The 14707-nt window shown below is 37.3% G+C and overlaps 1 protein-coding gene across 7 annotated transcripts in view; it reads right to left on the reverse strand.

The window, feature by feature from the left end:
- Window positions 1-14707, reverse strand: part of EPS15 (epidermal growth factor receptor pathway substrate 15) — a 44264-nt gene that overhangs the window by 8180 nt on the left and 21377 nt on the right. For all 7 annotated transcript variants that reach the window (XM_088536654.1, XM_088536667.1, XM_088536662.1 and 4 more), the window contains exons 13-20: window positions 10531-10603; window positions 6501-6662; window positions 5681-5878; window positions 4820-5017; window positions 4171-4248; window positions 3731-3821; window positions 2252-2287; window positions 1257-1393 (exon numbers count right to left, since the gene is read on the reverse strand). In XM_088536654.1, coding sequence (XP_088392780.1) covers window positions 1257-1393; window positions 2252-2287; window positions 3731-3821; window positions 4171-4248; window positions 4820-5017; window positions 5681-5878; window positions 6501-6662; window positions 10531-10603 — 973 coding nt within the window. The remainder of the gene's footprint in view (window positions 1-1256; window positions 1394-2251; window positions 2288-3730; window positions 3822-4170; window positions 4249-4819; window positions 5018-5680; window positions 5879-6500; window positions 6663-10530; window positions 10604-14707) is intronic.

The raw sequence follows: 14707 nt of genomic DNA on the forward strand, positions 1-14707 counted from the left end.
ATATCTAATACCCATGTGGTCTTGTGATTTCTACAATCAGACCATCTTCATAAAAATCCAAGTACAAGCTATCAGTACACAAAGGTATAGCAAAACATTCAGGAGGAAAGCATAACACAGCTCCAGTCCAGAAACGCAGACCTCCAGAACCATAACTGCTGCAGACCACATAACCCACACCACAGCTCTGGCCCACTCATGTTCCCTTCTGCACTTCCCTTAGCAGACCTCAATATTACCAAGAACTGGTTGCAATAGAAAACGGTAATTTGGAAAGGGATAGTCTGCTGAATAAATAATAAAGATTGTAGAAATCACTTTTTTAAGGCTGTAGGTGTAGAGTACGACCTAGAGATTTGACTAACATGCGCATCAGAGAGAAGACAACACTAGAGAACACATTAGGCAAAAAGGGCTTGTGTGGGTTTTTGTCAGGTACACTCTCTACAGCCACCTCACTTGCTAACCACCCACGTGCACTTTACACACACACACAGACACAAATGAAGCAGTTGAGAGGAGATGGCAACAGGATGAAATCAACCCTTTGGTATAAAGAATTTTAGCTTCTTAATCTAAGTGCTTATGTACCAGCCCAGAACATTATTTTGTCTTCATCAGATTTTACCCTACTTCTAAGAAAGTTTCATGTCAGCTCTATCTTATTATACACTGAAGACTGATGGATAGCTGCTCGCTTGTAGCATGAGCAACTTGAAGTTACACCTAAAACACAGTTGGAAGAGGTATTCAAAGTGCATCTACTCTGGAAGCATCTAGGAATGACAATTGGCTTCAGTGACTCTTTAGGGAGATACATCCCAAGTAATATAAACATCTAGAATAATCTGACTTTTCAGATGGGGACATTCCCATATGATTTCAAAAAAATAGGTAACATACTAATAGATTCAAGAACTTTTAACGGACAAATCAAGTATCTTGACATAATCTGGTGAGATCATTTCTTCAATTTCATTCAGTGATGAAAATTTCGCCAGTTGCCAATAGTAGTAGTTCACCATTTTCAATCACTCTAATTTGAAGCCCAGTGAAGCGCCATATTGGAGCATTTTAAATGGTTTTTATTTAGATTTAATATTTGAGACTACTTCTAAAAAGTAGGACATAAAAATAGCCAAGACAGGAAGAGGGAGACAGAGGTACTTGTTATCTATATGATCTGAGTATCACCTTTTCAAAGCATGACCAAATGCCCAACACAGAAGAAATGAGGTGTGTGCTATCAAACTTACTGTGGGACTGCTGCTGTTGCCTGCAGCGCTAAATGGATCGGTGCCCGCAGCTACAAAAGGATCAGTGGAGGATTGCTTGAAAAAACAGTCAGCGGCAAAAGGATCTGAGCCTTTGAAAGGATCACCTCCAAAAGGATCTGAAGAGGCAAACACCTCATTAATACTTCTGCTAGCTTTATTCAGCTTAATATCTTAAAAATAAAACATTTTATACTGCTTATTTCACATTGCAGAAAAGTGACAGTTAGGACCAAGCATCTCAAGTATGAGATTCACCTTTAAGTAACTTGTATTCTATGATTCGAAACCTCCGACAAGCCATTTTCTGCACATCATGGAAATTCTAGACAGCAACAATGTTTCAGTTCTGGAATTATTTGAACACACATTCTTTATATACCCCTCCCTTAAGAATACCCCATTTTACAGAAGCTAGTATTTTTTCAGAACTTTCCTACCTTCCTCTCCTTAACTCCCCAAACACAGATGATGTTTTCTTATTTGGCACTTGGCACACAATGTTATTTTGCTCCAGCCTTAAAATACATTTTGCTTTTGCCAGTTGGAAGGTCATCCAGGAACAAGCAAGCAGTGTAGTAATATTGCCCACACAGGCAGACTAAATTGAGAACTTACACTTTTTAAAAATATCCAGTGCTAGAGAAAGTTGCTAAATTGAAAAGCTTTAAGAGTACAGTCCTATATATTTGCATACAAAAAAAAAATCAGCAAGAGTTTAAGGTCTTCTGTTTACCACCTTCAACCATACTTAAATCACAACTCAAGGTACTTCCAACAGCAAAAAAAAAAGTCCAAAGACAAAGTGCTTCTCTGTAGAGGTTTAAATAGTCAACTGCTGCTACTGTTTATCCATCCTAAGGCAACTTTCAGGTCATTTCCACCTCTCTCACACTGAAAATTGTCATATGCTTTTCCCATATTCTATTATGAATCATATACAAAATAGACATATGAAAAGTTAAAGAGTTACTTACCAATTTTCCCAAAAGGGTCATCTTTGAAGGGATCACCTGTTTATTAAAAAAAAAAAGGAAATCTGTAGCTTTTTTTAAAATCATAAAACATCTACTAAGGTGAAGTCTCATAGGATACAAAGTAATTTCTACAATTACAATTCAGCAACTCTCATTCAGAGGAAGAGCTTCACTAATTTCAGCCAAACTACATGAACTGGTGTCAGCAAAATATACATCGAGAAGTGCATTGCCACCATAGAGCATACACTAAAGCACAGCCAGTTCACAGATGCATTTGTGTAGCTACCATTAGTAAACATGCACATTGTGCAGCAATTACCACCACAGTAACCCCGACTACCCATTGACAGAGGCTTAGTCCCAGATCTGATAATTCTCACAAACACCTTGGATGGTAGCTCCTAGTTTTAGGTGCTCATTTCTGTACTGGCAACATTGCCCCAGCTGAATCAGTCATACTCCTAATGCCACATGGACATAATGCCACATATAAGCATCTACCCCTGAGGATATGAGGCACATAAAGCCCAAAGACTGACTACTAACATGCATACCTTTCACTTCTGAAAAAAAACTGTGCTATTAGCTGCAGGTAGCTCCACATCAGTATAAATACATAATCAAACAAAATCGGCATGGAGGCATTCAAGATGAAAGCATTTTAAATTACAGTTTAATTAAACCTGCATACTGACATATATTCAGAAGCCAAGTCATCCTAAGTAAATTTAGCCTATTTTCTTTCTGAAGCAATCTGAGCTAAACTGATTAGACCATCTTGATTCTGAAAGTATGTCAAGGCACATTAATGTGGCTTGAAACATCTGCTCTAGCAGTTAAAACAAATTAACTCCTTTTCTCCCACACTCCAAGTGACTCCATGCAGACCACTCCTGACATAAAATCACAGCAAAAGCATTCATGTTGAGTTCCTAAAATAAAGCACAGCACTTGCACTAGATGAACAGATGGTGCAGTTCCACATATCTTTTTCTGACTGCCAAACTCACTGTAAATAGGCCACAGTCATTCATTCTCAGCCACCCACACCCTCCCCACAGCACAGCTCACTGAACCTTTAGTTGAGCTGTTTGTGATCTCTGCTGTAAATCAGATGAGTGACATGAAAGGCATCACAAGTCTGCCTGCACCTTTGATATCAACCTTAGAGGCGGGGTGGGGAAATACCAAGGAAGTGCAGTGGGAGAAAACTGCAGTGCAGGGGAAAGTGCAGAGCTTACAGCTAATAAGGAAGTGTAGATAGAGGAAGCAAAGGAGAAGAGAAAAAAAAAAAAAAAAAGCAGCTCTAGGACACTCATTTCTGGTTTTGTGAGGCTATTGGCTCCACACTCTTGTCACTCAAACACCTTCACATTTACTCTAAAAGGACCAGTTCCAAGGGGTAGGTTTGTCTGAAATACACATGTTCAGACAAAACATCTTTCTGCAAATCCACACTTAGAAAAGTTTACTTACTGCCAACAAAAGGGTCAGACTGGAAGAAGTCTAAGCTGGCTTCAGAAACCAGATCAGGTAATGGATGAGATTCAGCATCAAATGGATCTTCCTGGGTCATGTGAAAGTAGGGAGAGACAAGTATGAAAATGTTAAGATGCAAAGGAGGGAAAACATGCATCTCATGTCTTTTTTTTTGTTTTTAGGAAATTATTAAATGTTAACAAATAAACAACTAGAATTCTATATAATTCATCAGTGGGCATCCAAAAATATTTCTAAACAGCAATCTGCTATATGAGAAAAACATTATACTCCAATTAAAATCAGTAAGAATATGATAATTTGATTTCTATGCTAGCATGTAACCATCATGCAAGTAACCGACAAGAGGTAAACCCTGAACAGTTTAACAATTATTTAGTTCAAATTTTCTCTCCATCCAATCTGAACAAACTCACTTTTTTTGTAACAGCTGCAGCTGAGGTTTCTTTTTTTTCTTCTACAACAGCTTCTGTTGTTTCAGGACTATTTCTTATCTGCACAAGGGGAAGAAAAAACAAAAAAGGAACTCTGCTTACATTAAAAAACAAACAAAAAAACAACCTATGTATGTCATTCTTCATATCAAAGAGTTAAAAATACTACTAAAAATATTCTACCTCAAGAGACTCATAATTATTATAGAACATACTCAAATATTCCATGAACTCTGTGAAAGTTATAAAAAGACACACACACAAGAATCTACTTGGACATAGGAAGGGCAACTAATAAGCAGGACAGATTTTCCATATTATTCCTCATTAAGTTCTTATTGCATCAACTGGAGACACCTGCTCTTCTTAACATTAATTACACCATCAAAATTCTTTAAAAATTATGCATTTGTTTTCAAAGCAAAAGGTCCTGTTACCACTTTCCATCCAGTGAAATTTGTTTCCTTTCCTGACAATCAACTTTCAGATCAATGCAATATAGCTCCTCCGAGTAACACCACTTGCGCAAGTGTTTCAAAACAAAACAAAATCAGTCTTGACCCACTTTTAACATATTCCAACTTTACAGCTGCATCACATCATGATCAAGCAGGCAAAACACTTTACTCACTGGAGACGCATTGCTTATTTGTTCATCTTCTGCTAAACTTTCCCTTTCAGCGTTCTCGTTAAGGTTAGCAGTTTCACTGCTGCTGTTGCTAAGACTGGAGTGATCCGCAGTTCCATTAACAAGTATATTGTGTGGCTGGGAGTGCCAACTGAATTGGTTTTTTTCCAACTCCTTCAGCTCAAGAAGTTTTGCCTGCACCTATAAACAGAAATAAGCATATTCTTATTAGAATAGCAGTGCACAGAAGCTATTATATGACCACGTCCTCTAAAATGTAAAGGGAAAGGAATAGATTGGGAAATAGAAAGGCAAAGAAATAATTGTTTTCCAAATCAGCAAATCTGTGTTCTTTCAAATCAAAGGATAAATCTGAGATGAGCACAAATCTGACTTAAAATTTTGAGAGCTCAGATCATCCAGTAGCTAACCCTGCTGAAAGCACCTACGTCCCTATTGTTGAGCCTCTTTGTGAGCCAAGAGCAATGAAACCAAGAGTAACAATATAAAACACACAAAAAAAGATTTTTTTTTTAAAAAAAAGGTACAGGAAAATATAACTAGGCATCTCTAATGCCTGTGTCAAATCTGTTCATCTCAAGCACCTCTTGCTAATATGGAGACATATTGAAATACCACAGTTTACCTCCAATGAAAAGATGGAAAACCTATTTATTTGCTTCTCATTCTCTGTATCTCACAGAAAGTCATGTTAAAAAAATAATACATTACATATCTCTTCAACAGGAAAAAATAGTGTCTCATGAACACATCAACTAAAGGAGAACACTCTCCCTTAAAAAGAAACACCCCTCCAACACAAAAAGCTGTCAGCTAAAATGTTTGTTTTTCGTATTGCCTTACTAAATTGATTTCCTGTTGTGAATCTTGCAGATGTTGCTGAAGAGGTCCCAGCTGTGCTTTCCCAGACTCTATGCAGTGCTCGAGCTCTGCAGTTTCTTGCTGCAGGCGACTCAGCTCCTCTTGAGCTTTGGTTAGTTCATCTTCATATGCTGAAATCTTGGATTCTTGACTTGTTATTTCACCCTTCAGCACAGCAATCTGAAGCATGAGCAAGTATTTCAAAGCCAAATTTCAAAAAAAAAAAAATATATATATATATATACACAACACATCTAGCAAAAAATATTATTTTTGACCATAATAAGAAGGGGGAAAAAAAAAAAAAGAAAGAAAAAACACAGCTAACCTGAACATTATAATCCTACCTGAACAAAAGGTTAATTCCCTATACGTGTCAATGAAATCATGGCCTTCCTTTTTTCCTCCCCAGGCCCCCGCTCTAACCAACATGGATATCTCCAATATTGGAAATGTTATTTTATACCACAAGGAAATACTGTAGATATGTATGAGAGGAAAAAAATCTATATGACTAAGATTTTTGGGGGGGGGAAAACTGGCAGAAAAATAGTTCCACAAGTGCTTCAAATTACATCTATAGTTTGCGCACAACCTCATGGTTCTGCCTAGATTATTGGCAGACCAATACTAAATTACAAAGTCACCTAGGTGAGTGACATTCTCTGCTGGTCACAAAATTCAGAAATTCATGATGTATTTATTTAAAATGTTTTGTCTTTCCTCAGCAGTAAGATACTGCAACATGATTTTCTTCAAAATGAGACATTTGCTTTGCCATGGGTCTGAGCCATGGTCTTACCAAATGGGCCTCCTCTGCACACTTCTGCCTGATATCATTAAGTTGCTCTTCCAGCTTAGCCTTCTGCTCATCAAGATCATTAAGGATTTCCTGTGCTTCCTGTTTCTGAGCTTGCAGCTTTTGCAAATTACTGCTCTCCCGTTTCACTTCATCCTGTAGATCCTACAATAAAACAGATTTGCTTCAGGTTTGGTGTTCTCCCACCTCCCTCTTTAGACCACTAAATTCTGTAATATTCTGTAGAATAAGTTGCAGTACCAGTCCCTCACATTTCAACAGAATAAGACTAAGATTTATAACACATCAGAAAAGCAAATATTTTGAGGTTTCTGTTCTGAGACATAAATACACAGGCTATCTGCTTTTCCTTAAGAAAAAATGAAATACTGAAGATGATACAAAGATAAAACATTTCATCCATAAAGAGTGTTAGGGTTCTATTTTAAATATAGAAGTTCATATTGCAACATCATATTTCTCCTATATTTTGGCAATATGTTAAAATACTAATTTAATGATTATAACAGAAATCTTTTATTGTGCTCCTTTCCTCCACAAAATATATAATCAAAGACACAAACTTACTGTAGCAGAGTAGTAAAGAATAAAACGCGTACATTATCACCCCACACTGCACCCTTTTCAATAGTCTCCCTGCCTCTGATTTTGTGCTAGTTATTTTGAAGGAAAAGTACTGGAAAGAAATTCATATTCCATCCATGCGAGTATGACATCTTTTAGCCTATGAAGCAGCAACAATTAGATATAATGTATTTTAAGTACATGAGTGGCATCATACAGTAATTAGTTCATTTCTGATCAACAGTAATAACTTAAAACTGTAGAGGTAATGCTAGAGAGAATAAAAGACAAGAATTCAGGAAAAGGACAGGATAGTCAAGAGGAAGAGAAAACCCAGGGAAATAAGAAAACTGATACAACAAGAGAATTATCAGATACAAAGAGAAGGCTGCAGTCTTTCAGGAAAATACGATAATTGAAGGAAGAATCATGAGAGGGGAAAAAAGGAGGATAAGAAATCAAGTCAAAGTGTTTTTGTTTTTTTTTTTTTTAAATAGATACGATCATTCTGTTGTTCCAAGCACGAGATTCCTTGTCCTTTTAAATTATTTGTTTTGGTGATTAACATAATTTATCCACGTGTGTTGACACACTTACAAGCAATGAGGACAAAAAAAGCCAAATGTGGTCAAATCTGGCACAAGGCAAACAGGCCACACTGCAGCAGTCAGACACTAGGAAAATGGGAAACCTCAAGGCAACTGACAACTGGGACAGAACATACGAAGAAATATATCTTTTTATACCTAAGGTCTTCAAAGCAGAAGAGGAGTTTTTTATGGATTAAAGATAAAAAATTAAAAACAAGTAAGATTCAGTAAAGGAATAAGTAGTTAAAATTACATGACTAATATTGTACCAGACTAAAAGACTTGCTGATTATTTCCAATCTATAGAAAAATCAACAAACACTGACCTCTAACAGCAGTCAGTGGCCTGGCTAGTTGGGAGACTGTCTTGTTGTCTTGATAAATTCCTTTAAATAGTGATTCTTTTAAATCACTTTGAGAAGAAATAACCTCAACATAAGCACAAAGGTAAAAAAGAAACAGCTTAAAGGGATTTTACAGTGTCCTTTTTTTCTAAAAGGAACAAGCATTTACATACAGACAGGCTAAATATAGATAACCCCAGTCTTGTTACATCCTTCTTGAATCCTAATGTGCTTCCTAGGCACAGCAGTAGGGTCACTGACTCAATCTGACAGCTCCCAGAAAAGAAATTCATGATCACATGGCTGCCCCAGAAGTAATAACAGGTCAGAGTAGGTGTATTATGCAGAACTAGAGGAAATGCTCTAAGACATATCTTCATAAACTAAACTCCAATTAAAGACTCCAATTAAACTTTGATTTCAGGGAAAAAGGCACTGAATGAGATCCCATATTCAAGCAATGAACATATTTGAGATGGTACAAAAAGTGGCATTTTTGTGGTAATAGCAAACTTGATATCAAGTTTATAATCATGCTAACTCTCCACAGCTATGTAGTATAGGACAAAGAAATCTCAAAAGATCTGTATTTCCACAGAAGGATAGACAATGGGTTTAATAGCTTGTCAGACTGCTGTTAATGATATGATTCAAGTGCTAAGAACCTAGATGTTGGCAGGAGCACAGGCAGTTACACTGACAGACCGTACCCGTGCGTGTGAGGTGCTAGGTGGGCAATCGGAACCACACGGATGTGACTGGAGGCCCTCTGCTTAAGGCCGTGTCTCGCTGCTAATATATTATAGAGAAAATTGTATTCTTCCTCTTGTAGAATTAACCCACAATTTGTGTTATTTGTGAAATTATCATTAGTGTCCATGAAAGTAACTCTGGTACCACAAATCCCGGAGAAAGATGCCACTAAATTAGCCTCATCAAAGGTGGCGCTCATATCATGGTGGGTTTGTACGTGGGCTTTAAAAATGCCACTACTAGAAAAAAGTCTGTCACCAACATTTTCTGAAGTTCTAGAAAGTTTCACCAAGCAGGTCCTCCAACATTAAGGACTAACAGGAGATAGCAGATAAAAGGCCACAGCTCAAACACAAGCTGCAGCCATACCCCATTTGATGCTGATGGGATGTCGTTTCTCAGAGCAGCCAGTAACAGACTGTCCCTTCTCTGCAGACTGACAGAACTCCACATTTAACAAGGGACAAATAGCTTGTGTGATCACTAAGAGGTTAAGGGCGTGTGACAGTGGCTTCCACTGCTCTAGGCACAATGGTTTCATTGATTCCAGGATGCAGCTGACTATCAAAGAGTAGATGAAAAACATACACAGATCACACTAACGCTGCAACGTTTTAGGCCTTCTAAAACAGCAAATAGATTTGAGGCTTTTGATTTAGCTTTATGTATCTCTCCTGAAAAAGATGCCAGAGGACAACCTTCACACGAGCACACATGGAAATTGCAGAGCCCACTAAGACAATTATCAGCCAAGACACACAGTTGTTATCATCCAGTATGCACATCCAATAAGAACACTAATAAGACTTTTTAATAGCGTGAAAAGGTAATCTGCATAGTGAGGAGGGGAACGGTCACTGCATGCACAGACAGAAATCAGGGCACGGACAACTTCTCTCTGCATTTCTTCAGCTGCTGGAGCTGGCTGCCATTGTGACTAAGAGCCAGCATTAGATTACCTGCTGAAAGGTCACACTATTCACTACCATCCGGGCTTGAAAAGTATTAAATACCCAGGCACAAAATGCACAACAGTGGTAACATGTAGGCTTCTTTTTCTCCGACACAAAGTAAAATGCAGCAATCTTGCATTATTTATTCTTAACTAAATAATGCAGTTTCCACTGCTATTCTTAAAATGAATCTAGATCACACTGAAGTTTTTTTCGTTTAATGCAGCAACGGCAGCTGCTTTTGCAGATTATGGTTTAACTGAAATACTGCTTTGCAGCATTTAATTCAGGGCTAGGCTGTTAGCATGCTGAACACTGATGCCTACCAAATAGATTTTAATTCATTTGAAATATTAGAAAATCTTAATTTCATGAGTATTTTTCAAAGTTCAATTCCATCTTTTTAATTAAATAGAGAAATCTTATTTTTGAATTGGCCTATATCAGGCAAATTAACTTAAGGCAAAAAGCTGGCAATTACTGTGACTTAAGCAGTCCCACATACAAGTCCATGCGATTCAACCACTTTGAGTTTATTAATTTGCAATACTAGTGTCATCTTCACTTTGAATTACACATTAAATACATTTGCGTTGATTTAAAACTCCATAAGGCTACACATTCTAAGAATTCATGCATTTACATAAATAAGCTCCCCACCAACACACATTCATATAAAAAACACACTCCAAAATATCATTTTTCTTAACCACTACCAAATAAGTGATGCAATCTTAAGATTCAGTAATCCCATTGCCAGTAAAACACCACATGATTCAGGGTCTGATATCTGAGCAGTCTTATTTACCTGGACCTCACTTGTCCTCTGTTTGATGGTATCTTCTTTCTCCTTCAGGTCTTGCTCTACATTATTCTTTTCCCTAGAAGACCAGCAAACAATGCAAGAATACTTAAGAACATCAGCTACAGCAGGTACAGTTATCCAGCTTCCTAAACCTGTATCTCTCTTTAAATACATAGTGAAACATTAAACACAGAAAAGAGGTAGAGGATTTCTGCTTCCCAAATTATTTACAAGACAGAAGCCTACATAAGTGTTCTGCATTAAAAAAAAGTCTTTTCACCAAACTGCACTTCAGTGATAAGAATGGCTCAAAAATGGAAGGGGGCGGGAGGAGAAATCAATGAAAAACCCTCTTCAGTGATCTCACTGTTGCTATGGAGCACTTGCCTAATGAAAACGGCTGGGAAAAAGTGGGAGGGATTGCATCAGATTCTGCCTATTAACCCCTGCAAACACAGCAATTCCTGCACTGTGAGCAGCTAGGAAACATTTCCAGGAGGCCAAGCTAGCTGATTAATTAACCTTGCTTATCAGATTTTAGATATCATTGTGGGTAAGCTCAGTCAGAAAAGACATTAGATTGCTGTAATCAGTATGTGCTGAGATACTCCATACATAGTTATTTGCTGTGTCATGTCGTCTGTCCCTATAGATGTTTATTTGGGCCTAAAAGTGATTAGTGCTGATGGGGAAATTATCACCAATAAATTCTTGACAGTCAAAGATAACAATAGCTTTAAGAAATGAAAAAGAGAAAAAAAATGTAGACACACAACTTAGAAAATGCTAATTTAAAAATCTGCTTCTCTCTAAACAGTGCACATTTCTTTCACAGATGCAGAAAAGCACTATGCTTTACAGTTGCAACAGTAACTTTTGCATCCGTCAATTATTCTCTAAGTGGATGCTTTTATTAAAAGGTTTAATTATTAACACACATACTACAAGTTAATGCTTGTTTTATATGGTAAACCTAACATATCTAACAAATAGGGAAAGGCTATTAGGTGATATTACCAAAGTGTCATTAAAATTAAGGCACCTTTGTATTTTAATAGCCAAGGCATAGTCGGGTTCCAAAGCCTTGGAATGCGGATGGCAGGCTCCAATACACGCCTGCAGCTGGCCTGCACCAGCCAAACGGTGGGCAAGCAACTAACTGGAAAGATTGAGTGAAAGAATTATAGCCAGACAGAATAAGAAACCCCAAGCAGCGGTCCTGGACAAAGGAAAACAAGCTCAATGTCAAGCATCTGCAGATACCCATTCCCCCCAAACAGTAATGCACCTTTGTTTCAAAAAAAAGGCACCACAGAGGTCTACTCTATTCACTAACCCTTCCGAAGGCTTCCATTTCTTCCGCAAACTATTTGGTATAGCCCTGTATAATGCTGTCTAACGCTCAATAACAGAAAATACCAAAAACAAGCAACAAATAATTGATTTATTGGTTAGGATAATTTTCTTGGCTCATTATGCCCCATACTGGCACTCGAAGAAAAATAAAAATAAAAATAAAAACAAAACAAAACTTCTGGTCTTGCCAGCAAAGGACATTTGTAACCAGCTTCAATCAATTTATGAAGACAATACATTTTCCCTACATATTTTTATAGGAATCAGGTCAGAAGAACCTCATAACAAATCAACTAAAGACAATTACTTTAAAGTAGCATAGATATTTCATTATTTACAAGCAAATAATCACAGCAAATCCAGACAATTTATACCAGTTTGTGAATGGAGTACAATCATTTGTGAATAGGAGTCATTACAAGCATTTTGGCAGCTGACAATTGAAGAGTCTCAAGTCCACTGATGCATTCAGGCCAAATAGGAAACAACCCTGTCCAGACTTATTGTCATGTCCTTGCCAACACACAGAACCACATTAGCTACAAGAGCTAGAAAAAAATCATGGTCCTTTTCTATAATTAATGATGGATGACTGGAGACAAAGCTAGTACCATCATCTTGCCACATATTCTTACTTTCCCACACTTCTATAGGTGGGGAAATTCATACTGCAGTACTTCAGCGTGGCAGTGCTGGAGGGAAAGGTTCAGACTTTGTCTAGTTTCTCTTCCCCCTCTTTTCCTCGCATCGTATTTTTGGACTACAATTCTTGGTTACTTCCAAGACGGAGGTTAGCAGAAAGCACCTACCATACATTAAAATTCTTATCACTGCTTTGCTAAGAAGCTGTAGATCTCTGACCTTGAGAAAAACAACCTGATGTTAGCGCCTAGCAGGGAGAGGTTGCCCTGTTTTTCTGGAGACAATCTGCCATTTCCTTATTTTTGAGATACTGACTTAGCAGCTTTACAGTCCTTTTAAATACTGGCTTGTATCTAATCACATAACTGTTGCTGTCCAGCATATATGAAGGGTGACAGCTCTGGAGAGACTTACGAAATCAAGCTCAACTACTTACATGCTCAGAGAGAAACACGGCATTGTTAAAGTTGAAGAATTCCAACTCATTAGTGGGTCAGAGCTAGCTTTGAATGCACAAAAGCAAAGCATGGTTGCTGGGGAACAAAAAGAGGTTTTATAGCCCAAATGGAATATTAAGAACATCTGGTCTAGCCTCCCACAATACTGATCAAAAAAAGCTTCACAGATAGCTTTCTAAAAATATACTGCAACTGAAACTGAATTTAGAAGGCTTCTGAAGAAAGCAGCAGTGCTGACAGGCTTAAAATGATGCGAGTTCCACAACATCCCTAGGCAAATCGCTGGGGATTTGTCCTCACTAGTAAGTGCTCTGCATTTATTCATTTGATTCTCATGCTTCATCTTCCTGATAGTATTTTTTTTAATTGAATTAGATTCAAAAAAAAAAATGGCTTTCAGTTATATTACCAACCTGTAAACTGGTAAACCATAAACACATAATCTTTGAGTCTTTTGCTCAGTCTCTCAGAAGCATGTTTTCCAGACACTATCATTCTTCAGATTATCTTATTTGCTCCTCTGCTCTTTCAGGCTGGGTGGGGATTTTGCAAGTTTGCTTTAAGTTGTACACCTCAAAAATGGATCCAATATTCTACTACTAGATCTCATAAATGCAACTCTCCTGGAGACATCTCAGTGGAGTCATGACATCATGACATACTCATTAAAAAAGCTGAACAAAATTTGATGAACAAAATAGGCTAAGTTTCGATTACCTTTCTGTAAGAGAACTATTAAGACTGGAATTGGGATACACTGGGATTTGGCATACAAAACCAGTCCTACTTAAAAACATGGATTTCCCAAAAAATGAAAAAAAAATGCTGACATTCCTGTTATCTCTCATGGCCACCTGTGCTTAGGAAACGCACAGAACAGTAATATTTACTTTGCTACAAAAATAACACTTCTATAGCAGCTAAATAATTTCTAAGTCAAAAATGTTAATTCCTCTTCCCCCTCCCCTTTTTTCTTTTTATTTCCTTTTTTTTTTCTTTTTTTTTTTTTATTGGAGCTACAGTTCATTTTATGGTATTGCCAGACTGTCAGTCATTCTCAGTGCAACAGCACAAATCTCTTCTACTATTATACTTTGGTTTGAAATACAGGATTAAGCCTTGATTATCAATCAAGTCCTATTCTGGGCCTCTAAAGCATATTAAAGGAAGTTTCCCTTCTCTAGGTTTAAAAACATAGTAGTATTTCCCCTACCACACCTTCAAAGCAGGCTGCAAACAATCTAATATCGTTCAAGTGCGTCTTAAATAACTGTCCAAATATATGTGCTAATAAAGTGGAAGCAATGACTACCCAAATGACGTGGTTCCTTCATACCACACAGTGGAAAGAAAAACAAAACAAAACCCACCAAAATATAACAGACCAGCTTGTATGTTAGGCTGCAAGCACACCTGGTAAAAAAAGTTTCATCTAAAACTTCATGTTAGAAGAAAATAAATCATTCACTAAAATGCAGAGATCAAATTAATTCATCTCTGTACATTAAATTTCAAGTTAATATGAGTCCAGAACTAGCACTAAGAGAACCTAAACAAAAAAAGAGGAAACCATACAAGGGTGAAGTGAGGAGAAAGTGGGAGTAATAACAGAGAACAAGCAGTCATTGAAGTTAAAATCATCTATGTATTTAGGAAACAGACTGTGCTTTGACACGTTGCCAAATTAAATCGTTCCTACAAGTGACATGATTAAGACAGGCAAA

The sequence above is a fragment of the Tinamus guttatus genome, unplaced genomic scaffold, assembly GCF_059628265.1.
Source record: "Tinamus guttatus ecotype Peru unplaced genomic scaffold, ASM5962826v1 Tinamus_guttatus_pri_ptg000044l, whole genome shotgun sequence".
In the NCBI taxonomy this organism is placed as follows: Eukaryota; Metazoa; Chordata; class Aves; order Tinamiformes; family Tinamidae; genus Tinamus; species Tinamus guttatus.